Source organism: Aquarana catesbeiana, linkage group LG08 (genome assembly GCF_042186555.1).
Source record: "Aquarana catesbeiana isolate 2022-GZ linkage group LG08, ASM4218655v1, whole genome shotgun sequence".
NCBI lineage: Eukaryota > Metazoa > Chordata > Amphibia > Anura > Ranidae > Aquarana > Aquarana catesbeiana.
Genome location: NC_133331.1, coordinates 294,412,685 through 294,438,497, shown reverse-complemented (window position 1 = coordinate 294,438,497; position 25,813 = coordinate 294,412,685). Strand labels below are relative to the sequence as shown.

General features: G+C 46.4%; 2 protein-coding genes across 3 annotated transcripts; both read left to right on the top strand.

The window, feature by feature from the left end:
• LOC141104944 (oocyte zinc finger protein XlCOF8.4-like) lies at positions 1–10,142 on the top strand. 2 transcript variants are annotated; one of them, XM_073594750.1, is made up of 3 exons: positions 1–474; positions 9,400–9,508; positions 9,709–10,142. In XM_073594750.1, exons 2-3 carry the CDS (start codon positions 9,425–9,427, stop codon positions 10,057–10,059), a joined length of 435 nt encoding a protein of 144 aa, XP_073450851.1. In that variant the 5' UTR covers positions 1–474; positions 9,400–9,424; the 3' UTR covers positions 10,060–10,142. The 2 variants fall into 2 exon arrangements, with proteins under 2 accessions (XP_073450851.1, XP_073450852.1); XM_073594751.1 differs by lacking the exon at positions 1–474 and adding an exon at positions 8,438–8,957.
• An 11-nt stretch (positions 10,143–10,153) lies between these two features.
• On the top strand, positions 10,154–15,478 carry LOC141104790 (uncharacterized). The gene is made up of 4 exons (XM_073594539.1): positions 10,154–10,269; positions 10,359–10,565; positions 10,689–10,830; positions 12,900–15,478. The coding sequence occupies exons 2-4, from the start codon at positions 10,431–10,433 to the stop codon at positions 14,648–14,650; spliced, it is 2,028 nt and encodes a 675-aa protein (XP_073450640.1). The 5' UTR covers positions 10,154–10,269; positions 10,359–10,430; the 3' UTR covers positions 14,651–15,478.
• Positions 15,479–25,813: the final 10,335 nt, after the last annotated feature.

Sequence of the window (25,813 nt, the reverse complement as noted above, 5' to 3'; positions counted from 1 at the left end):
GCAGGACCCCCTTATATCAGTGGTCAGTATAATGGTCCCTTACATTGGTGACCAATGGGAGAAGGATCCCCTTATATTGTCATCGGTGGGAAGACTGCCCCATACAGATCATTGATGTCAGTTGTTACTTAGAGAAAAAACCCCTAGAACCCTTTGGAGAAACCCTGGCTGAGAAAGGCTGGACTAGACAGTAATATATTTCTCTCCCCCCTTGGTAGGAGTGGAGATGACCCCATCTATAAGGATATACAGTACATACACACAGCACAAGGCCGTGTTCACACTACGAGACATTTTTTGGGGCTGCAGTTCCAATGACATCCACAAGGTGGCGATCTTCTCACTTCTACCATAGAGACAGGAAGTCTCTATGGAAGACAGGAAGTGATGACAGGTACAGACAGGAAGTTCCAGGTGAGAGGTGAGTCATGAGGAAGTAGAGAGAAGACATTGCTGGAATCGGCAGTAGAGGAGGTAATAAGATCTTATTTTCTATTTACACCCAGTAATCCCCCCCGTCGTGTCCGCCCTCTTCCTCCATAGTCACTGTGACGTCTTTTATCTCCTGCAAGGAGGGATTGTCCCTCATTCCCAACAAAGTCCCTCTTTCCTCCTCATGTTGGTCTGATCTATATACATGTATATAAAATGCACTATTTATCTATCAAAAAGTGCTTCCCGGTGCCAAATCTTCCATCCAATTTCTACATTTTTCTGCTGCATTTGTAAATTCCAAAAGCCAATATAAAGGAATATTAGTGGTAAAAATACACTTTAAAAAAAAATAAATTCTCCATTAAGGGGTGTGGCTGGGGGTGTGTCCTATGCCTACATACTTTTGCTAATAGAAGTTCCTCATTCCCATCTCAGAAAGTTGGGAGGTATGTACAAATGAACCCCTTCAGAACATTCCCCCACTTATGGGGCCGGAACATTCTCTTCATTTCGGAAATGTGTTTTTTTTTCCATCTAATTCAGCTTTTCAGTTTATAATAATGAATAATACTATAATATGGGATGGGGGTTTTATTAAGAGGTGTATTTATAATTAGGGATGCACCGAAATTTCGCCGCCCAAAACATATCGGCCGAAAATGGTGTTTTTGACATATTGCCGAAAGAAAAAAAGTGCAGATAATTGCACAGTCGTGGTGGATGCGCCGCCGGGGGGTCCGCCCATTGCGGGGTGTCATCCAGAGGTCCTGTCCTCCCCTCCCTCCTCTTCCTCTCCTTGCAGAGCGGTGATCTCCCTGTGTCAGGGAGCTGAATTGCCCGAGCCGCAGTAACAATGCCCTGCCTCCTGTGATAGACGGCACACTGATCCAATGCCGGGACATTGAATCAGTGTGAGGTGATCACAGGAGGCGGGACATTGTTACTGCGGCCTGGCCAATTCAAATACAGCTCCGCGACACAGAGAGATCGCCGCTCTGATCAGGGCACAGGAAGGCTGCATCTGATAGGCACTGGTGAGAGGCTGCATTGATCTCCTATATCATGTCTGCAGTCTCTGACCATCTCCTGTATCATGTCTGCTAGAGGTGCCCCGAATGGAAATTTTGTAATACTATTAGCAGTGAATTTAAGTAAGAGATTGCAGACATGATACAAGAGATGGTTAGAGACTGAGGACATGAAACAAGAGATGGTTAGAGACTGAGGACATGATACAAGAGATGCTAGAGACTGAGGACATGATACAAGAGATGTTTAGAAACTGAGGACATGATATAAGAGATGGTTAGAGAGACTGAGGACATGATATAAGAGATGGTTAGAGACTGAGGACATGATACAAGAGATGGTTAGAGACTGCGGAAATGATACAAGAGATGGTTAGAGACTGAGGACATGATACAAGAGATGTCTAAAAACTGAGGACATGATATAAGAGATGATTAAAGACTGAGGACATGATACAAGAGATGGTTAGAGACTGAGGACATGATACAAGAGATGATTAGAGACTGAGGACATGATATAAGAGATGATTAGAGACTGCGGACATGATACAAGAGATGGTTAGAGACTGAGGACTGTCAGGGCTGGCTCAGCCCTTCCTTTTCTGACCTGGCCGCTCAGCTGTCGGCTAATTGGCAGCTCTCATCTCTCTCCACAGTTAACCAGCTGTTGTGGATCTGCTCTTCAGTCCCGCCTACTTAAAGATCTCCAGCTTACTTCATTCCTGCCTTCGCCTTGGTCACATCACAAGAAACCATCTCCTGCTTTCCTGTTTAAAGACTGGCTTTGCTGACATCCATTCTGGCTCCTTATCCTGCTTGCTGTTCCTCTACTTGGATCCTTGACTTCTGGCCTGGCTGATTACCCAATCTGGTTACTGAACTCTGGCCTGGCTGATTACCCAATCTGGTTACTGAACTCTGGCTTAGCTGATTACCTGATCTGGTTACTGAACTCTGGCTTGGCTGACTACCTGATCCGGTTACTGGACTCTGGCTATGCTTTGACTACGCTTACTCTATTTACCTTTTTAATTTTATTAATGAACAAGTGTGATTTTACTTCTGCCTCGGTTTGGTTCATGGTTTCTGACAGTAGGCGAAGGCCATGAATTCAGAAGATGCAGTCAATCCTCTTGTTGGTAATATTTTTTCCAGATTCGATGAGCAAGATCACCCCATGGATCAGTTTGCCATGGCGTTACAAACGCTCCTGAGTCGCACGGCTCACCTGGAATCCCCCACTGTGGCTGCTCCGGTACAACCTGAGTTGCAGGCTGTCCCTGCTGCTGCTCCAGTCTCTGTGCAGGCACCCTCCTCGAGTATTAACTCTATAAGAGGTATGTCTGTTTCCGCTCCGCTTCCCCAGCGATTTGGGGGCGATCCAGTTCAATGCAGAGGGTTTCTCAACCAAGTTGAAACATACTTTGAGATGCTACCCGAGGCGTTTCCCACGGACAGAAGCAAAGTAGAGTTTGTGATATATTTGCTTTCTGAGAGAGCCTTGGCCTGGGCAAACCCTCTATGGGAGACGCAAAAACCTGTTGTCTTGAGCTACCCTGAGTTTGTGGCCTCCTTTAAAAGAGTATGTGACATTCCCGCACACTCTGCTTCTGCTCCCAGGTGCCTCATGTCCATCAAACAGAGTACAAGAACTGTTGCTGACTACGCCATTGAGTTCCGTACTCTGGCAGCAGAGGTTGCTTGGAACAATGAGGCACTCGTGGCTGCTTTTTTTCATGGTCTCTTGGATTCCATCAAGGATAAGATAACAGCCCGAGATATACCCACTGAGCTGGAGAGCTTGATCTCGTTTGCCATCCTCATTGACTCCAGACTCAGAGAAAGACTTTCTTTTAAGGAGCGCTTGCGGAAGTCTCCTGTGCGTTTGCCTCTGAGCTTTGCAGTCCCACCCGTGCATCCCTCACCTCCCATGCCTCCTGGTACCGAGTCGGTCGGTGAAGATGAACCCATGCACTTGGGCTTCACGCGTCTCTCTGCGGATGAGAGAGCTTTTAGGAGGAGGTAGAGATTGTGGCCAGGCAGGTCACTTTTTGAAGTCTTGTCCTACCCGTCCTGGGGACACCAGGAACTTGGGGTCCTGTCATGGACAGACCTTAGGTGATGTTGTGTCGTCCCCAGTTATCCAGAAGGATAAGCCCCTGGTTTCGGTCACCCTTTTTTGGGCTGAGTCGTCTATCGAGATATAGGCTCTAATCGACTCTGGGGCTGCAGGCCTGTTCATTGATGCTGCATTTGTATCAAAGCACTCGATTCCACTGCAGCTGCGTGACACTCCACTTGCCATTGAGGCTCTTGACAGGGGACCTCTTCAGTCTGCCCATGTGACTCATGAGACGGTTCCATTGTCCATAGCTGTAGGGGCTCTTCACCATGAGATAATCCAATTCCAAGTGATTTCCTCTCCTAAGTTTCCGTTTGTTATTGGTTATCCTTGGTTACAGAGGCACAACCCTTCTTTTGATTGGCTCCATGCTGAGGTTCTCTCCTGGTCACCACAATGCAGTGAAACATGCTTCCAGAAGGTAGCCAAGGTCCTGTGTACCTCTTCACTCTCCTCCCTGCCAGAGGAGTACCGTGATTTTTGCGATGTCTTTGACAAAGGTCAAGCCGCTAGTTTGCCTCCACACCGGCCGTACGATTGCGCAATTCACCTTCAACCTGGTGCCACTCCTCCTCATGGCCGGGTTTACCCTTTGTCGGTCTTGGAGGATAAGGCCATGGAGGAGTATGTTGCAGATGCACTTTCTTGGGGTTTCATCCACAAATCCTTGTCTCCTGATGGTGCTGGTTTCTTCTTTGTGAAGAAGAGGAGCGGTGAACTGAGACCTTGTATTGATTATAGGGGTCTCAATCGTTTCACGATTAAGAATGCCTACCCGATTTAGTTGATTACAGAGTTATTTGACCGCTTCGAGGGAGCAACGGTTTTCACTAAGCTTGATTTGAGAGGGGCTTACAATCTCGTAAGGATTAAGGAGGGCAACGAGTGGAAAACTGCGTTAGATACCAAAACAGGCCATTATGGGAATCTCGTAATCCCTTTTGGCCTTTGTAACGCCACGGCAGTTTCCCAGGAATTTATTAACGATGTCCTCCGAGATTTGTTGCAGTTATGTGTGGTGGTTTATCTCGATGATATCCTCATATTTTCCAAGTCCCTGGAGAGCCACCACAAAGATGTCTGTCGTGTGCTTCAGAAACTAAGAGAGAACAATCTCTATTGTAAACTGGGGAAGTGTGAGTTCCATCGGGAACAGGTTAAATTCCTGGGCTATGTCATTTCCACTGCTGGTTTTTCGATGGACCCAGAGAAACTTTCGGCAGTCCTACAGTGGCCTCAACCTGTGGGGTTACGTCCTCTGCAGCGTTTCCTGGGTTTTGCCAACTATTATCGGAAGTTTATTCGTAACTTCTCGTCTCTGGTCAAGCCCCTGACTGATATGACCAGAAAGAACGGTAACCCACAGAGTTGGTCTCCGGAGTCCATTAAGGCCTTTGAAAGTCTCGGCTGCCTTTGTTTCTGCTCCTGTGTTGGCACATCCTAATCCTATGTTACCTTTTATCCTTGAGGTTAATGCTTCTGAGACTAGTGTTGACGCCCTTCTGTCTCAACGTCCTACCTCTGAGAGTGCTATGCATCCTTGTGGCTACTTTTCCAAGAAATTGTCACCTGCCGAGTGCATTTACGAGATTGGTGACAGAGAGCTGTTGGCAATCATTTTAGCCTTGAAAGAATGGAGACATCTCCTCGAAGGTACCACTGTGCCGATTCTCATTCTTACTGACCATAAGAATTGCACATTCTCACAGAAGGGCAAGATGGGCTCTTTTCTTGTCAAGTTTCAACTACATTGTCTCTTTCTTACCCGGTACTAAGAATGTAAGGGCTGACGCCTTGTCACAACAATTTTCCTCCACTTCCAAGTTGGAGCCGGTTCCGGTTCCTATGATTCCTCCTGATTGTATTCTGGCTGCGGTTCGCACCAGTTTTACTTCTTTGGGTGACAACATTTTTGCTGCTCAGGTCCATGCTCCTCCTGAGAAACCTTGTGACTGCTGCTTTGTCCCAGAGTGTCTCCGTACTGCCATGCTCCAGACTTACCATTCTCCCAAGGCAGCTGGCCACCCTGGTAAGAATCAACTCTTTTTGGCCATTTCCCTACAATTCTGGTGGCCTAGTCTACGTGCTGATGTAACTGCCTTCATAGCTGCCTGTTCCGTGTGACGCCACGACACCTTCCAGTGGGCGTCCTACAACCCATACCCAATGGAGAGAGGCCCTGGACCCACCTGTCTATGGATTTCACTGTGGAGTTGCCCAACTCCCAAGGCAACACAGTTATCCTTATGGTGGTTGACTGGTTCTCAAAGATGTATCATTGTATTCCACTTAAGAAGTTGCCCACTTCTAAGGAACTGGCTTCCATTTTTGCTCGGGAGATCTTTCACTTACATGGGCTACCCAAGGTGAATTTCTCTGACGGGTAGTCAGTTTGTTTCCCGGTTCTGGCGAGCCTTTTGTGCACAGCTGGAAATTCAGCTTGCTTTCTCCTCTGTGTATCACCCGCAGTCTAATGGGGCCGCAGAACGAGCCAATCAGTTCCTGGAGAAATTCCTACGTTGCTATATTTCTGACCATCACAACACCTGGTCAGACCTATTACCATGGGCAGAGTTTGCTCACAACAGTGCCCTGAATTCTGCTTCCCGATTGTCTCCGTTTATGTTGAATTATGGTTTCCAACCTTCCATGTTGCCTGACTCGTTTGTTCCGCAGAGTATTCCTGCTCTAGAGGAGCATCTCCGTGGTCTTCGTTCCACTTGGGCACAAGTCCAGGAGGCTTTGCGTCATGCTAATGATCGGTACAGACTCCATGCTGACCGCAGACGCCTGCCTGCGCCTTCCTACCAGGTTGGGGACAGGGTCTGGCTGTCATTTAGCAACCTCTGACTTTGTGTTCCCTCACTGAAGTTCGCACCTCAGTTTATTGGGCCTTTCCGTATCCTTTGCAGGATTAACCCAGTGGCTTACGCGTTGGACCTTCCTCCTAGTATGCGCATCGCAAATGTGTTTCATGTCTCCTTATTGAAACCGTTGGTCTGCAACTGCTTTACCACCTTGGTGCCATGTCCTCACCCTATACAGGTTGAAAACCATGAGGATTATGAGGTACAATCCATTGTTGACTCCCGTAGGTTCCGTGGGTGCATACAGTACCTGGTGTATTGGAAGGGGTACGGTCCGGAGGAACACTCCTGGGTCTCATCCTCAGGCATTCATGCTCCTGCCCTCCTCTGTGATTTTCATAGATGTTTTCCCCTCAAGCCCGGTGGTCCTCTGAGGGGGAGGGGCCGTTGAGGAGGGGGGTGCTGTCAGGGCTGGCTCAGCCCTTCCTTCTCTGAGCTGGCCGCTCAGCTGTCGGCAAATTGCCAGCTCTCATCTCTCTTCACAGTTAACCAGCTGTTGTGGATCTGCTCATCAGTCCCGCCTACTTAAAGATCTACAGCTCAATTCATTCCTGCCTTCGCCTTAGTCACATCACAAGAAACCATCTCCTGCGTTCCTGTTTAAAGACTGGCTTTGCTGACATCCCCTCTGGCTCCTTATCCTGCTTGCTGTTCCTCTACTTGGATCCCTGACTTCTGGCCTGGCTGATTACCCGATCTGGTTACTGAACTCTGGCTTGGCTGATTACCCGATCAGGTTACTGAACTCTGGCTTGGCTGACTACCCGATCCAGTTACTGGACTCTAGCTATGCTTTGACTACACTTACTCTATTTACCTTTTTATTTTTATTAATAAACAAGTGTGATTTTACTTCTGTCTCAGTCTGGTTCATGGTTTCTGACAAGGACATGATACAAGAGATGGTTAGAGACGGAGGGCATGATACAAGAGATGGTTAGAGACTGAGGACATGATACAAGAGATGGTTAAAGACTGATGACATGATATAGGAGATGGTTAGACATGGTTTTTGACAAGGACATGATACAAGAGATGGTTAGAGACTGAGGACTTGATACAGTAGATGGTTAGAGACTGCCCAGGGTACAGAGTGCAGTGGTTAGAACAGGCTTTTTGGTCTTCTACTGACATTAATTAGACAACTGACATCTCCTGTACCGTTCGCTCCTTGACATATCGTAGAATGAAGCCGTATTGTTCTTTCAGTGTCATCATCCCGTGTTCTGTCCATTTCCACACCAACATCTCCTCCACCATTCCACTGTATTTGTTGTCTCACCATGTTTCTAATGATGGAGACATCTGCAGATATCGCCCAAATTGTCCCCTCCGCTTCTCCTAGGACCTCCTGCTCTCTATCTCCCTTGTTACCTCCTCCCATGCTCACCTTCAGGACTTCTCCAGAGCCTCTCCCATCCTCTGGAACTCCCTGGCCCAGTGTATGCAATCAGCCCCTAACCTGTCCATCTTTAGGACTTCTCCAGAGCCTCTCCCATCCTCTGGAACTCTCTGCTCCGGTATGTCCGATCAGCCCCTAACCTGTCCACCTTTAGGAGATCCCTCAAAACTCACTTATTCAGGGAAGCCTATCCCACACCCACCTAGCAACTGTCCCCGAGCCACCCCCCATGAAATCATTCCCCGCATCTATTACCTTTTGTACCACCAACCCCTCCCTTTAGAATGTAAGCTCTACGAGCCGGGCCCTCCTGTCCCTTCTGTATTGAACTATACTGTAATGCCCCGTACACACGGTCGGATTTTCCGATGGAAAATGTGTGATAGGACCTTGTTGTCGGAAATTCCTACCGTGTGTGGGCTCCATCACACATTTTCCATCGGAATTTCCAACACACAAAGTTTGAGAGCTTGCTATAAAATTTTCCGACAACAAAATCCGTTGTCGGAAATTCATGTGTACACAAATCCGATGCACAAAGTGTCACGCATGCTCAGAATAAATAAAGGGATGAAAGCTATTGGCCACTGCCCCATTTATAGTCCTGACGTACGTGTTTTACGTCACCGCGTTCAGAACGATTGGATCTTCCGACAACTTTGTGTGACCGTGTGCGTGCAAGACAAGTTTGATCCAACATCCGTCAGAAAAAATCCATGGATTTTGTTGTCGGAATGTCCGATCAATGTCCGACCGTGTGTACAGGGCATATTTGTGCTGTCCCCCCTCTACATTGTAAAGCGCTGCGTGAACTGCTATATAGATCGTGTATAATAATAATGATGACCCCATCTATAAGGATATACAGTACATACACACACAGCACAAGGTCGTGTTCACACTACAAGACGTTTCTCAGAGCTGCCGTTCCTCTGAGCTCCACAAGGTGGTGATCTCACTTCTACCATAGAGACAGGAAGTCACTATTGAGGATAGGAAGTGATGTCAGATACAGACAGGAAGTGATGTCAGGTTATAAATAGGATGTTACGGGTGAGTCGGGAGGAAGTAGAGAGAAGACGTCGCTGGAAGTGGCAGAGGAGGTAATAAGATCTTATTTTCTATTTACATCCAGTAACCCCCCCGTCATGTCCGTCCTCTTCCTCCATAGTCACTGTGATGTCTTTTATCTCCAGCAGATGATGATACACACATATATAGTGTGGAAACCTAGATTAACCCCTTCAGGGACAGAACTTATGGGGCCGGAACATTCTCTTCATTTTGGAGATGTGTCACTTTTCCCACCATTCACCTCATTTGTCTATACTAACTGATTATACCACTCTTATTGGGGATGGGCGGGGGTCCTATAGACATAAAGGATTAGAGGCGCCCAGACCCTAAAACCATTACAAATGCTAAAAGGAATGTTTCTTTATGTGTAATCCCACTGGGGGGCTGTTCTCTCATATTACCCCCATCCTAATATTGTACAACCAGTACAGTCCAGATTATTCTCTCTTATCAATTATTGCTCTACAGGAAACCCGTATAGATCACATGACCAATGAGGATGGAGGAGGACCGGAGTCACATGACTGAGAAGATTCTAAACCTCACCCTGGAGATCATCTACCTGCTGACTGAAGAGGTGAGGAGGATTCTGGGAGGTCACATGACATCACTCTTATCTCTATTAATAAAACACAGACCTGACCGGAGAGGTGAGGAGGATTCTGGGAGGTCACATGACATCACTCTTATCTCTATTAATAAAACACAGACCTGACCGGAGAGGTGAGGAGGATTCTGGGATTCTAACATGATGTTCCTATTGGTTCCTCAATACAGAGATTTCCTCTTGTGAAGTCAGGTGATCATATGACCATCACAGTGCCTCCATGTGACTCCCTAAAACCTGAGAGACACAACCTGGAGAAGATTCTAGAAGTCACCAAGAAGATGATGGAGCTGCTGACAGGAGAGGTGAGGAGGATTCTGGGAATTCTGGGACATTATCCAGTAACAGACAAGGGATGTGTCTGGATGGTGACTGTATCATTGTGTGTGTCAGGTTCCTATAAGGTGTCAGGATGTCACTGTCTATTTCTCCATGGAGGAGTGGGAGTATTTAGAAGGACACAAGGATCTCTACAAGGACGTCATGATGGACAATCAGCCGCCCCTCACATCACCGGGTAAGAGGAGACTTTATTGTAAAGGAGAGAGCAGTACGGAGGGTCCACCTAGATCCCCCATCATCTGATAAACACATAGAAATAATGTATTCAGTCAGTGTGTGTGTTTCCTACAGATGGATCCAGTAATGGGAACCCACCAGAGAGATGTCCCCGTCCTCTGTATTCCCGGGATTCCACACAGGAAGGTCACACCATCCCTCACCATCATCAGGTAGATGAGGAACAATCACTGATAGTATCATTAGGATCTGTACATTATCTGCATTGTTACCATTGTTGTCATTTTTATTATATATTCAGAGTGGAAACCTGAGAGATTCTAAACTTGAGGTTAAAGAAGAGATAAAAGAGGAGGATGAGGAGTATGGAGTGATGGAGGAGTTTTTGGAAGGACACAAGGATATGATGGAGCCACCTAATACCAGGAACCCACCAGAGAGATGTCCCCGTCCTCTGTATTCCCGGGATTCCACACAGGAAGATCACACCATCCCTCACTGTTACAAGGTTGGTGGGATGGAATATCTAGAACATGGACTCGTAGAGATGATGTGTGGATTTCTTATGTGATGTCACAATAGTAAATCTTATGTCTTACAGATGATATTCTCTCTAATTTTCTTGATTTAGAGTGGAGATCCAATCGATATAAAATTTGAGGTTAAATCAGAAGAAGAAGAGAGGTATGTGAGGGATGATCAGCAGTTTATGGAGGAGGATGGAATAACGGGGACATTTATAGAGGAGGACATTCCTGCAGAGATCAGCACAGGTGGGTCAATAATTCTAAGTCCATTCCTCCACCCATACTGCTCACTGATTGGTCCAGAGTAGGGTGGGGACTGGGTGTTATCAGCTTGTAATCCCCTGGTCACTTTCCTGAGCTGTGTTCCCTGTCCTGTATTTCTCTCGGATAATCTTCCTTCTCTGTCCTGCAGACACAATTTATGTATCCAGACTGAGTTTATGGAGATTCTGGGGTTCAGCTGGCAGCAAAATGTTGCTTTTCACCATAGGGTTTGCTTGACCTAGGCACCTGGGGTATGTACCTTGGGTCTTCTGCCCCATGCCCAGGTCTAGCAAGACCTCTGACAGAACAATTCTCCCAGGATTACTTGCTCTGTTGTCTGCTGGCTGTGCCGGGTGGAGGGATATGTCTGTATATTCTCAGACCCAAGTCACTGAGTGCAGTCTCAGGAGATGGGAGGCAGCGGTGTGGGACCTCTGCAACTTGTCTCATGTAAATATTTCAGATTCCACTGATTACTGAATACCTCTCCAGTGGTGATCCCTTTCCTCTCCCCTTCAGTTGGTGATCCCTGTCCTCTCCAGCTCTGATCCCTGTCCTCCTTCTTTTCCAGGCACTTCAAGTCTGGTATGGATTTTACGGGGAACCCCACACCAAAAATTAAAAAAAACACGGCGTGTGGCCCCCCAAAATACATAACAGACCCTTATCGGAGCATGCAACCCGGCAGGCCAAAAAAAGGGGGAAACAGGTGAGCGCCCCTCCCCCCTCCTGAACCAGACCAAGCCACATGCCCTCAACATGGGGGGTGCTTTGGGGCGGGGGGGGGCTCTGCTGATGGGGACAAGGGCCTTTTCCCGACACCTTGGGCTGGTGGTTGTGGGGGTCTGTGGGCAGGGGGTTTATCAGAATCTGGAATCCCCCTTTAACAAGGGGACCCCCAGATCCTGGCCTCACCTCCTATGTGAAGGAGTATGGGGTACATAGTACACCTACTCATTCACCAAAAAAATGTAAAAAGAAAGAAAGAAAGGAGGCAGTTTTTGACAATTCCTTTAGTAAAAATAAAAAACAATGCCCCCCCCCCCCCCATGTAGATCCATTGTCAATCACGATGCCACCGGACCTGAAAAGAGAAAAAAAGAACACTCTTCTGTCAAACAAGCCATGTCACCGAGCGGTGCATGCTGGGTTGCTGACGTCACAAAGGGCGGTGCTACCAAGTGACGTCACCAGGTGGCCCCACCCTTACCTTTTATAAGAGCTGTCAAACAGTAAGCCAGGCATGCAGCGGTTTGCCTTAGTTGACAGAGAAGTGTTTTTTTTTTTCAGGTCCGGTGGTGGGCGACATGATTGACGACAGGTCTACATCGGGGGACATTGTTTGTTTTATTATTTTTAATGAAGGGATTGTCAAAAACTGCCTCTCGTCTTTATTTTTACACTTTTTGGGGGAATGGGTAGGGCTACAATGTACCCTATACTCATTCACATAGGGAGGGGACCTGGGATCTAGGGGCCCTCTTGTTAAAGGGGACTTCCAGATTCCGATAAGCTCCCTACCCGCAGACCCCCACAACCGCCGCCCAGGGTTGTTAGAAAGAGGTCCTTGTCCCCATAAACATGGGGATAAGGTGCTTTGGTGTGGTCGGGCAAAGCCTCCCCTACCCTCAAAGCACCCCCCTTGTTGAGGTTATGTGGCCTGGTATGGTTTGGGGGGGGGCACTCAATCCCCCTCCCTTTCCTAACCTTTCGGGCTGCATGATCGCATAAGGGCCTGGTACATGCCTGTTTTTTTTTTTGTTCAACATTTTTCTATTGCCGGCCATTTATATGTCATTTCATTCGATTTTTTTATTCCTTTATAAATTTCAGTTTTGCTGCAGCAGGTTCTATACATGGTACAGATGCGCCACTTTACAGGCAGACTAAGGATAGATATTTAACCACTTCCATACCAGGCCTATTCTGGCACTCCTGTCCTACATGAATTGTAAGATCCTCGGAGACAAAGCTGCCTGATGTGGGCGGAGTCCTGGTTTGGGGAACCAATCAGCTCATGATTATTAATAATCTTTGTATTTTTATTTTAGTAGATGGACGGGAGATGAGGAAAACCTCAGAGGATTGTCTCACTTTGTCTCTAGACTGTAAAGTAGAAGATGAGGACATCACACAGTATAGTCCAGGAGAAAACCCGACTACCTCAAATGTCCATCCGGCACCACACAGTGTAGATGGACCATCATATTCCTCTTATCCTGAGGAACCTCAGACTGTGAGGGACGGTGCCGGACTATCGTATTCCTCTAATCCTGAGGAACCTCAGACTGTGAGGGACGGTGCCGGACCATCGTATTCCTCTTATCCTGAGGAACCTCAGACTGTGAGGGACGGTACCGGACCATCGTATTCCTCTTATCCTGAGGAACCTCAGACTGTGAGGGACGGTGCCGGACTATCGTATTCCTCTAATCCTGAGGAACCTCAGACTGTGAGGGACGGTGCCGGACCATCGTATTCCTCTTATCCTGAGGAACCTCAGACTGTGAGGGACGGTACCGGACCATCGTATTCCTCTTATCCTGAGGAACCTCAGACTGTGAGGGACGGTGCCGGACCATCGTATTCCTCTTATCCTGAGGAACCTCAGACTGTGAGGGACGGTGCCGTCCTTCCAACAGATAAGAGGTTTCCCTGTCCTGAGTGCGGGAAGGGTTTCAGTTGTAAATCCAAACTTAATGTGCATATAAGATCTCACACAGGGGAGAAGCCGTATTCCTGTGCTGAGTGCGGGAAATGTTTTTTAGTAAAGTCCCATCTTTCCCGACATCAGAAATCTCACATGAGGGATAAGCCGTATTTCTGTTCTGAGTGCGGGAAATGTTTTTCACAAAGGTATAATCTTACATCACATCAAAGGTCTCATATGGGGCATAGTCCAGGAGAAAACCTGGTTACCTCAAATGTCCATCTGGCACCACACAGTGTAGATGGACCATCGTATTCCTCTTATCCTGAGGAACCTCAGACTGTGAGGGATGGTGCCATCCTTCCAACAGATAAGAGGTTTCCCTGTTCTGAGTGCGGGAAGTGTTTCCGATTAAATTCCCATCTAATTGAGCATAAAAGATCTCACACAGGGGAGAAGCCGCATTCCTGTCCTGAGTGCGGGAAATGTTTTTCAGCGAAGTCCAGTCTTTACAACCATCAGAGTTCTCACACGGGGGAGAAACCGTATTCCTGTCCTGATTGCGGGAAATGTTTTTCACTGAAGTCCAGACTTTCCACACATCAAAGATTGCACACGGGGGAGAAGCCATTTTCCTGTTCTGAGTGCAGGAAATGTTTTTCAGTAAAGGCCCATCTTTACAGACATCTGAGATCTCACACGGGGGAGAAGCCGTATTCTTGTTCTGAGTGTGGGAAATGTTTTTCACAGAAGTCCAACCTTTACAACCATCAGAGATCTCACACGGGTGATAAGCTGCATTCCTGTCCTGAGTGTGGGAAATGTTTTTCACAGAAGTCCAATCTTAACAAACATCAGAGAGTGCACACGGGGGAGAAGCCGTTTTCCTGTCCCGAGTGCAGGAAATGTTTTGCAGCGAAGGCCCAGCTTTACACACATCTAATGTCTCACACGGGGGAGAAGCCATATTCCTGTCCTGAGTGCGGGAAATGTTTTTCAGATAGATCCAGTGTTTACAAACATCAGAGATTGCACACAGGGGAGAAGCCGTATTCCTGTCCTGAGTGCGGGAAATGTTTTTCACAGAAGTCCACTCTTTCCAGACATCAGAGATCTCACACGGGGGAGAAGCCCTATTCCTGTCCTGAGTGAGGGAATAGTTCCTCGCTGAAGTCCTGTCTTCCTGTACATCAGGGGTTCCACACAACCCTCGAGGTGTATTAGTGTGTGCGGGAAATGTCTTGTATATGAATGTTGCTGGACATGTGTGGGGAAGAAGCACACCCTGATATACACCTCAGATATACTCCATGGCTGATCTTCATCATGTAAGAAACAGTTCATAAGGAGATCAGAGATCACCAAAGACATGGATGAAGTGTTGTACCGTGTTGGCCATTGATAGCAGGAGAAAAATAAAAATTGAGTCATTACCTCTCATTGGCTGAGTACATTTTGTGGTATTGAGACGTAGAGGTCTATTATTCTCTTGCAAGTCGTCTTCCAGGACGAAACACGTTAACCCTACCACTTAAAAGGCGGCCCTCTAGGGCTTTTTTAAATAAAAATGGAGTCATTACCTCTCATAGGCTGAGTAGACATTTAGGGATCTATTTTAAAACAAATTGTGGAACGATTGTGACACATATTCGTCCAATCATGACAAACATTGGATCATCGGCTCCATCTAGTGGCAAAAATCTGGCACTCTCCCTTCCTCATACACAAATTTCCCCTTAATATCCGGGTTTATTTTCTCCTTTTCCCCCATTTTCTATGGTGTGATCTTTTCTACAACACTTTGTCATAATAATGTAACACGTTGTGTATTGTATTGTACGACTCCGCCTCCACATTCCAGGCAAGTCATTTTCCTGACCAATCAGATTTTTACATTTACTATTTCTGGATTTTTTATTTTTTTTACTGTAATCTTTTTAAAAGTAAAATTATAATAAAAAATGTATTAAACATAAAAAAGTTGTTTTGTGTCGGTGGAATGACAACAAATTTCAATACCCAACAATTGCTCAAAGGAGACACTTTAAAAGTCTTCACAGGTCATCAATGTAGAGGAAACCCTGAATAATGGGCCTAGAGTGCGGTGATCAGGAGTATATCATATACAGCCCTATGTATAGAGTGCAGTGGTCAGGAGTATATCATATACAGCCCTGTGTATAGAGTGCAGTGGTCAGGTAAAGTAGAGTATTAGAACCATGCCAGTCATACAGTCACTAGGTATAGAGTAATAATAAGAACACACACGATGGTTAGAGACTGTGGAAATGATACAGGAGATGGTTAGAGACTGAGGACATGATACAGGAGATGGTTAGAGACTGAGGACATGATACAGGAGATGGTTAGAGACTGAGGACATGATACAGGAGATGGTTAGAGACTGCCCAGGGTACAGAGTGCAGTGGTCAGAACAGGCTTTCTCCGGGTCTTCTACTGACATTAATTAGATTGCAAGGTCTCTCCTGTTCCGTTCTCTCCATGACATATCATAGAACGAAGCAGTATTGTTCTTTCAGTGTCATCATCCCGTGTTCTGTAAATTTCCACACCAACATCTCCCCCACCATCCTGCTGTATTTGTTGTCTCACCATGTTTACAATGATGGAGATCCAGAGATTGACCGGAGACTTCTTCATATCACCACACCACCTCTTCCTCTACTATTGGGGTGCTAGACCTTTCTATGACCACTCAGGACCCCCAACCTCTTCTATAGGATTGTGAAAATTTCTATCATATTTACTAAGAAGCTGAAAAAGATGTCCATGATGTAGATGAGGGTCATATATAGTATGAGCAGCATCACCCTTCACTCTGTCACCAAGACCTAGTCAGGCAATGCCCAGAATGATACCAATTAGTCTCTGACCAATCTCACGGTTTGGATGGACTTTCTCCTTTTCATTATTTCCAGGTGACCATAAATTAGAGTTCCAAAATCTCCCCTGTGTTCTTGCAGACAGATATACATTTCCCGATGCCTTATGTTGTACAGATTCCTCATGTTCCCCGATATGAGCTCATACATTGAACTTGTTCAATTTTCCAACCAGGAGGGAATGGACTTGGCAAGATACTCTCCCCATGTTGAGGGTATGTGGTTTGGTATGGTTTAGGAGGAAGCATGCTCACTCCCCTCCCCCCATCCTTCCCTGCCCAGTCAGGCTGCATGCTCTAATAAGGATCTAGTATGAATTTCCTGGAGGTGGGGGTTCCATACAGTTTTGTTTGTACTTTGTTTTAAAATGTTGTTTACATTCGCTGGCCAACCAGCAAATCCCCAGTTGATGGCTAAGCCTGGTGGGTATACATTACTGGGTGTTAGGACAATTGTGGCAACCAACCTCCTATTAACCAACCTGAGCAGGATGCTGCCACATTTATAGGCGGTAATAAGACTGCAGCCAAAAGTTGGAATTGGATGAAAACCTATTTAGTTCAGCCATTCGCCAAACCGCCAAAACAAGCCAAATTCTGTTCAAACATGGGTTCAATCCAAACCCAGAGCTCATTTTAAGTGGTCGGTTTATTGGTCCCTTACATTGGTGATCAATAGGAGAAGGACCCCCTTATATCTGGACATGTGAGGTTTGTTTTGTTCCGAATAAATATTCAGACAAATTTTTCATTATTCGGACATTGGTCCAATGAGAGAAGGACCCCTTTATATCAGTGGTCAGTATAGTGGCCCCTTACATTGGTGACCAATGGTAGAAGGACCCCCTTATATCAGTGAAGTGGTCCTTAACATTGATGACCAATGGGAGAAGGACCCCCCTTATATCAGTGGTCAGTGTAGTGGTCCCTTACATTTGTGACTAATGGTAGAAGGACCTCCTTATATCAGTGGTCAGTGTAGGGGTCCCTTACATTGGTGACCAAGGGGAGAAGGACACCCCTATAGCAGTGAAGTGGTCCTTTACATTGGTGACCAATGGTAGAAAGACCCCCTTATATCAGTGGTCAATGTAGTGGTCTCTTACAATGGTGACCAATGGGAGAAGGACCCCCTTATATTAGTGAAGTGGTCCTTTACATTGGTGACCAATGGGAGAAGGACCCCCTTATATCAGTGGTCAGTGTAGTGGTCCTTTAAATGGGTGACCAATGAGAGAAGGACCCCCTTATATCAGTGGTCAGTGTAGTGGTCCCTTACATTGGTGACCAATGGGAGAAAGACCCCTTATATCAGTGATCAGTGTAGTGGTCCCTTACATTGTTGACCAATGTGAGAAGGACCCCCTTATATCAGTGGTCAGTGTAGTGGTCCCTTACATTGGTGACCAATGGGAGAAAGACCCCTTATATCAGTGATCAGTGTAGTGGTCCCTTACATTGGTGACCAATGTGAGAAGGACCCCCTTATATCAGTGGTCAGTGTAGTGGTCCCTTACATTGGTGACCAATGGGAGAAGGACCCCCTTATATCAGTGGTCAGTGTAGTGGTCCTTTAAATGGGTGACCAATGAGAGAAGGACCCCTTTGTATCAGTGGTCAGTGTAGTGGTCCCTTACATTGGTGACCAATGAGAGAAGGACCCCTTTATATCAGTGGTCAGTGTAGTGATCCCTTACATTGGTGACCAATGGGAGAAGGACCCCCTTATATTGTCATCAGTGGGAAGACTGCCCCCCTTACAGGTCATTACTGAGAGACAGAAATTTTTCATTGCTCAAGTAACCCCTAGAACTCTTTGGAAAACCCTGCCTGAGAAAGGCTGGACTAGGCAGTAATATATTTCTATTCCCCCTTGGTGGGAGTGGAGATGACCCCATCTATAAGGATATACAGTACATACACACACAGCACAAGGCCGTGTTCACACTATGAGACGTTTCTCCGGGCTGCAGTTTCTCTGAGCTCCACAAGGTGGTGATCTTCTCACTTCTACCATAGAGACAGGAAGTCTCTATGGAAGACAGGAAGTGAGGTCAGGCACAGACAGGAAGTTCCGGGTGAGAGGTGAGGCGGGAGGAAGTAGAGAGGAGACATTGCTTGAATCGGCAGTAGAGGTAATAAGATCTTATTTTCTATTTACACCCAGTAACCCCCCCCCCCCCCGTCATGTCCGTCCTCTTCCTCCATAGTCACTGTGATGTCTTTTATCTCCAGCAGATGATGATATACACACATATAGCTCCCAACTGTCCCTGGTTTGGAGGGATTGTCCCTCATTCCCAACAAAGTCCCTCTTTCCTCCTTATGTGTCCCTCATGTTGGTCTGATCTATATACGTGTATATAAAATTCCCGGTGCCAAACCTTCCATCCAATTTCTACATTTTTCTGCTGCATTTGTAAATTCCAAAAGCCAATATAAAGGAATATTAGTGGTAAAAATTCACTTTGTGGGTTTAACCGATTTTTATTTTTTTTGTACATTTCTCCATTAAAGGGGGTGTGTCCTATGCCTACAAACTTTATAGGTGTTCCTCAGTCCCATCTCAGAAAGTTGGGAGGTATGTACACATATATAGTGTGAAAACATAGATTAACCCCTTCAGGGTCAGAACATTCCCCCACTTACAGGGCCGGAACATTCTCCTCATTTTGAAAATGTGTTTTTCTTCCATCAATTTCACCTTTTCAGTCTATACTAACAGATTATATGAAAATAAGGGTTGGGGGTTTTATTTAGAGGTGGATTTATGATACGTATGTTTGAATTTATAATCTTTATGGAGGAGGAAATAACTATTCCTGATGTCTGTGAAGGTTCAACACAAGGGATGTGTCTGGATGGTGACTGTATCATTGTGTGTGTCAGGTTCCTATAAGGTGTCAGGATGTCACTGTCTATTTCTCCATGGAGGAGTGGGAGGATTTAGAAGGACACAAGGATCTCTACAAGGACATCATGATGGACAATCAGCCGCCCCTCACATCACCGGGTAAGAGGAGACTTTATTGTAAAGGAGAGAGCAGTACGGAGGGTCCACCTAGATCCCCCATCATCTGATAAACACATAGAAACAATGTATTCAGTCAGTGTGTGTGTTTCCTACAGATGGATCCAGTAATGGGAACCCACCAGAGAGATGTCCCCGTCCTCTGTATTCCCGGGATTCCACACAGGAAGGTCACACCATCCCACACCATCATCAGGTAGATGAGGAACAATCACTGATAGTATCATTAGGATCTGTACATTATCTGCATTGTTACCATTGATGTCATTTTTATTATATATTCAGAGTGGGAACCTGAGAGATCCTAAAGTTGAGGTTAAAGAAGAGATAAAGGAGGAAGATGATGAGGATGGGGTGGTGGAGGAAGAACACAAAGATCTGTACCAGGACACCATGGTGGTGTCATCCAGCTATAGAAACCCACCAGAGAGATGTCCCCGTCCTCTGTATTCCCAGGATTCCACACAGGAAGGTCACACCATCCCTCACCATCATCAGGTAGATGAGGAACAATTATTGGTAGTTATGATTTATACACAAGGTTGTTAGAATGAATGTTTTATTATATATTCAGAGTAGAAACCTCAGAGATGATAATATTGTTGGCAAAGAAGAGTATAAAGAGGAGGATGAGGAGTATGGAGTGATGAAGGAGTTTTCAGAAGGACACAAGGATATGATGGAGCCACTTAATACCAGGAACCCACCAGAGAGATGTCCTCATCCTCTGTATTCCCGGGATTCCACACAGGAAGGTCACACCATCCCTCACTGTTACAAGGTTGGTGGGACGGAGCATCTAAAACATGGACTAGTGGAGATGATCTGTGGATTTTGTATGTAAGATTATATCTTACAGATGATATTCCCTCTTATTCTCTTGGTTCAGAGCGGAGATCCAATCGATATAGAATTTGAGGTTAAATCAGAAGAAGAAGAGACGTATGTGAGGGATGATCAGCAGTCTATGGAGAAGGATGGAATAACAGGGACATTTATAGAGGACACTCCTACAGAGATCAGCACAGGTGGGTCATTAACACTAAATACATTCCTCCACCCATACTTCTCACTGATTGGTCCAGAGTAGGGCGGGGACTGGGTGATATCAGCCTGTAATCCCCTGGTCACTTTCCTGAGCTGTGTTCCCCGTCCTGTATTCCTGTATTTCTCTCGGATAATCTTCCTTCTCTGTGCCGTAGACACAATTTATGTATCTAGACTGGATTTATGGAGATTCTGGGGTTCATCTGCCAGTAAAATGTTGATTTTCACCATAGGTGTTGCTTGACCCAGGGACCTGGGGTATGTACCTTGGGTCTTCTGCCCCATGTCCGGGTCTAGCAAGATCTCAGACAGAAGAATTCTCCCGGGGTTACTTGCTCGACGAGGGATATGTCTGTATAGTCTCAGACCCAAGTCACTGAGTCCAGTCTCAGGAGATGGGAGGCAGCGGTGTGGGACCTCTGCAACTTGTCTCCAGTAAACATTTAATATAACACTGAATACTAATATTATAAGTCCTGAGCCCTGCCCTATATACTCTATGTTGTACATTACATACTCCTGTCCCCTGCACTATATACTCTATATTGTACATTACATACTCCTGACCCCTGCCCTATATACTCTATGTTGTACATTACATACTCCTGACCCCTGCACTATATACTCTATGTTGTACATTACATACTCCCGACCCCCGCACTATATGCTCTATGTTGTACATTACATAGTCCTGACACCCGCACTATATACTCTGTTGTACATTACATACTTCTGACCCCTGCTCTATATACTCTATGTTGTACATTACATACTCCTGACCCCTGCATTATATACTCTGTTGTACATTACATACTTCTGACTCCTGCACTATATACTCTATGTTGTACATTACATACTCCTGACCCCTGCACTATATATTATATGCTTGTCAGGGCTGGGCTCAGCCCTTCCTTGTCAGAGCTCAGTCAGTTAATTGCCAGCACTCTGCATTCCACAGTGACTCACCTGGTCTTCATTTCCTCCTCGTCAGCTAGCTCTGCTACCTATTTAAACTGCTTGGATCAGATCTTCTGTGCCTTCGCCCTGGTCATCATATCTAGAGACCCTCTGCTGTGTTCCTGTGGCCTGGCTGACATCCCTTCTTGTTCCTGTTCTTGTTTGCTGCCTCCGACTACGCTGATCTCTGGCTTCCTGATTTCCTGGCTTGTTCTGACTACCCGATTTGGCTACCAAACCCTGGCTATGTTTTGACTACGCTTACCAGTTGTACCATTCTTACCATTTTATTAAAAGGTGTGATTTTTTACTGCATTTTCTGTCTCCGTCTGTTTCATGGTTCCTGACAGTAGGCGAAGGCCATGAATTCAGAAGATGCAGCCAATCCACCTAGTGGTAATATTTTTTCCAGAATGGATGAGCAGGATCGCCACATGGATCAGTTTGCCATGGCATTACAAACGCTCCTGAGTCGCACGGCTCACCTGGAATCTCCCACTGTGGCTGCTTCCGGTACAACCTGAGTTGCAGGCCGTCCCTGCTGCTGCTCCAGTCTCTGTGCAGGCACCAGCCTCGAGTAACACCTCTATAAGAGGTATGTCTGGTTCCGCTCCGCTTCCCCAGCGATTTGGGGGCGATCCAGTCCAATGCAGAGGGTTTCTCAACCAGGTTGAGATATACTTTGAGATGCTACCCCAGGCGTTTCCCACGGACAGAAGCAAAGTAGGGTTCGTGATATCTTTGCTTTTTGAGAGAGCCTTGGCCTGGGCAAACCCTCTATGGGAGATGAAAAAAGCCGTCGTCCTGAGTTACCCAGAGTTTGTGGCTTCCTTTTAAAGGCTATTTGACGTTCCCTCATGCTCCACTTCTGCTATCAAAAGCCTCCTGTCCATCAAACAGGGTAGGAGAACTGTTGCCGATTACGCCATTGAATTCCGTACTCTAGCAGCAGAAGTTGCTTGGAACAATGAGGCCCTCATGGGTGATTTTTCTCATGGTCTCTCGGATAACATCAAGGATGAGATAGCAGCCTGAGACATTCCCACTGAGCTGGAGAAGTTGATCATGTTTGCCATCCTCATTGACTCCAGACTCATAGAGAGACCTTCCTTTAAGGAACGTTTGCGGAAGCCTCCTGTACGTTTGGCTCCAAGCTTTGTAGTCCCACCCGTGTCTCCCTCACCTCCAATACCTTCTGGTACCGAGTCTGCCAGTGACGTAGAGCCCATGTAGTCGGGCTTCACACGTCTCTCTGTGGATGAGAGGGCCTTTAGGAGAAGGGAGAAATTGTGCCTTTATTGTGGCCAGGCAGGTCACTTCCTTAAGTCTTGTCCTACCCATCCGGGAAAACGCTTGCACCTGAGGGCCTGTAGGGGACAGACCTTAGGTGGCGTTGTTTCGTCCCCAGTTATCCAGAAGGATAAGCCCCTGGTTCCGGTTACTCTTTCTTGGGCTGAGTCATCCGTCGAGATACAGGCTCTAATCGACTCTGGGGCTGCAGGCCTGTTCATAGATGCTGCCTTTGTATGGCAGCACTCGATTCCGCTGCAGCTGCGTGACACTCCACTTGCCATTGAGGCTCTTGATGGGAGACCTCTACATGGCCGTAGGGGCTCTTCACCATGAGATAATCCAATTCCAAGTCATTTCCTCTCCTCATTATCCAGTGGTTCTTGGTTATCCTTGGTTACAGAGGCACAACCCCTCTTTTTATTGGCTTCGTGCTGAGGTTCTTTCCTGGTCGCCACAATGCAGTAATACATGTTTTCAGAAATTGGCTAAGGTCTTGTGCACCTCTTCAGTCTCCTCCCTGCCGGAGGAGTACCGCGATTTTAGCAATGTTTTTGACAAAGGTGAAGCCGGTAGTTTGCCTCCGCACCGGTCGTATGATTGCGTAATTGACCTTCAAACTGGTGCCAAACCCCCTTGTGGCCGGGTTTACCCTTTGTCGGTCTTGGAGGATAAGGCCATGGAGGAGTATGTTGCTGACGCACTTTCTCGAGGATTCATCCATAAATCCTTGTCTCCTGCTAGTGCTTGTTGCTTCTTTGTGAAAAAGAAGAGTGGTTAACATAGACCTTGTATTATTATAGGGATCTCAATCGCGTCACGATTAAGAATGCCTCTCCGATTCCGTTGATTACTGAGTTATTTAACCGCCTCAGGGGAGCAATGGTTTTCACAAAGCTTGATTTGAGAGGGGCATACAATCTCATGAGGATTAAGGAGGGCGACGGGTGGAAAACTGCCTTTAATACCAGAACTGTCCATTATGAATACCTAGTAATGCAGTTTGGTCTTTTGCAACGCTCCGGCATTTTTCCAGGAATTTATAAACGATGTCCTCTGAGATTTGTTGCAGCTATGTGTGGTGGTTTATCTCGACGAAATCCTCATATTTTCCAATTCCCTACAGAGCCACCACAGAGGTGTCTGTCGTGTGCTTCAGAGGTTGAGAGATAATAACCTGTATTGTAAATTGGAGAAGTGTGAGTTCCATCGTGAACAGGTAAAATTCCTGGGTTATGTCATTTCCACTGCTGGTTTTTCAGATGGACCCAGAGAAACTTTCAGTAGTTCTACAGTGGCCCGACCCATGGGTTTACGTCCTCTGCTTTCTTGGCTTTGCCAATTATTATCGGCAGTTTATTCATAACTTCTCGTCTCTGGTCAAGCCCCTGACTTATATGACCAGAAAGGACGGTAACCCTCAGAGTTGGTCTCCGGAGTCCATTAAGGCCTTTGAGAGTCTCAAGGCTGCCTTTGTTTCTGCTCCTGTGTTGGTACATCTTGATTTTACGGTACCTTTTATCCTTGAGGTTGATGCATCTGAGACTTGAGTTTGTGCCCTGCTGTCTCAACGTCCTACCTCTGAGAGCGCTATGCATCACTGTGGCTACTTTTCCAAAAAATTGTCTCCTGCGGAATGCAATTATGAGATTGGGGACAGAGAGTTGTTAGCGATCATTTTAGCCCTTAAAGAATGGAGACATCTCCTCAAAGGTAACACTTTGATAGTTCTCATACTTACTGACCATAAGAATCTCACATTCTTGTCTGAGGCTAAACGCCTCTCTCCCAGAAGGGCGCGATGGGCTCTTTTCTTGTCAAGTTTCAATTACATTGTCTCATTCTTACCCGGTACTAAGAATGTAAGGGCTGACGCCTTGTCACGACAATTTTCCTCCACTTCCAAGATGGAGTCGGTTCCTTGTTCCTGTGATTCCTCCTGATCACATTCTGGCTTTGGTTCGCACCAGTCTCACTTCACCTTTGGGTGACCAGAATTCTTGCCACTCAGATCCATTCTCCTCCTTAGAAACCTTGTGAACGCTGCTTTGTCCCTGAGAGTCTCCGTACTGCCATGCTCCAGACTTACCATTCTCCCAAGGCTGGTGGCCGTCCAGGGAAGAATCAACTCATTTGGGCCATTTGCCAACAATTCTGGTGGCCTAGTCTATGTGTTGATGTAACCGCCTTTATAGCCGCTTGTTCCATGTGTGCTCAGAGTAAGACTCCACGACACCTTCCTGTGGGCCTCCTACAAGCCATACCCAATGGAGAGAGGCCTTGGACCCACCTGTCTATGGATTTCATTGTGGAGTTACCCAACTCTCAGGGCAACACAGTTATCCTTATGGTGGTTGACCGGTTCTCAAAGATGTCACATTGTATTCCACTTAAGAATTTGCCCACATCCAAAGAACTGGTTTCCATTTTTGCTCGGGAGTTCTTTTGCTTACATGGGCTACCCAAGTTTATAATCTCGGACAGGGGTAGCCAGTTTTGTGTCCAGGTTTTGGTGAGCCTTTTGTGCACAATCCCATTCACGACACCATCTGCCTGGAGTTTGCATGATCTCCCTGTGCCTGCGTGGGTTTCCTCCGGGTACTCCGGTTTCCTCCCACACTCCAAAGACATGCTGGTAGGTTAATTAGATCCTGTCGAAAAATTGGCCAAATATGTGTATGTTGTATGTGTATGTAAGCGTGTCAGGACCCCATGGGGCAAAGGACCGCGCTATACTGCAGATGGACACCGGCAGCAAAAAGCGCCCTGAGGCGATTCAGTTCGCATAGGTAGCGCTATACAAGTCACTCATTCACTCATTCATTCACTCATTCACAATTGGGAATTCAGATTTCCTTCTCCTCTGTGTATCACCCGCAGTCCAATGGGGCTGCAGAATGAGACAACCAGTCCTTGGAGCAGTTTTTACGTTGCTACATTTCTGACCACCATAACAACTGGTCAGACCTCTTACCCTGGGCAGAGTTTGCTTACAATAGTGCTGTCAATACTGCTTCCCATTTGTCTCCATTCATGGCGACATATGGTTTCCAACCATCCATGTTGCCTGACTCATTTGTTTCTTGGA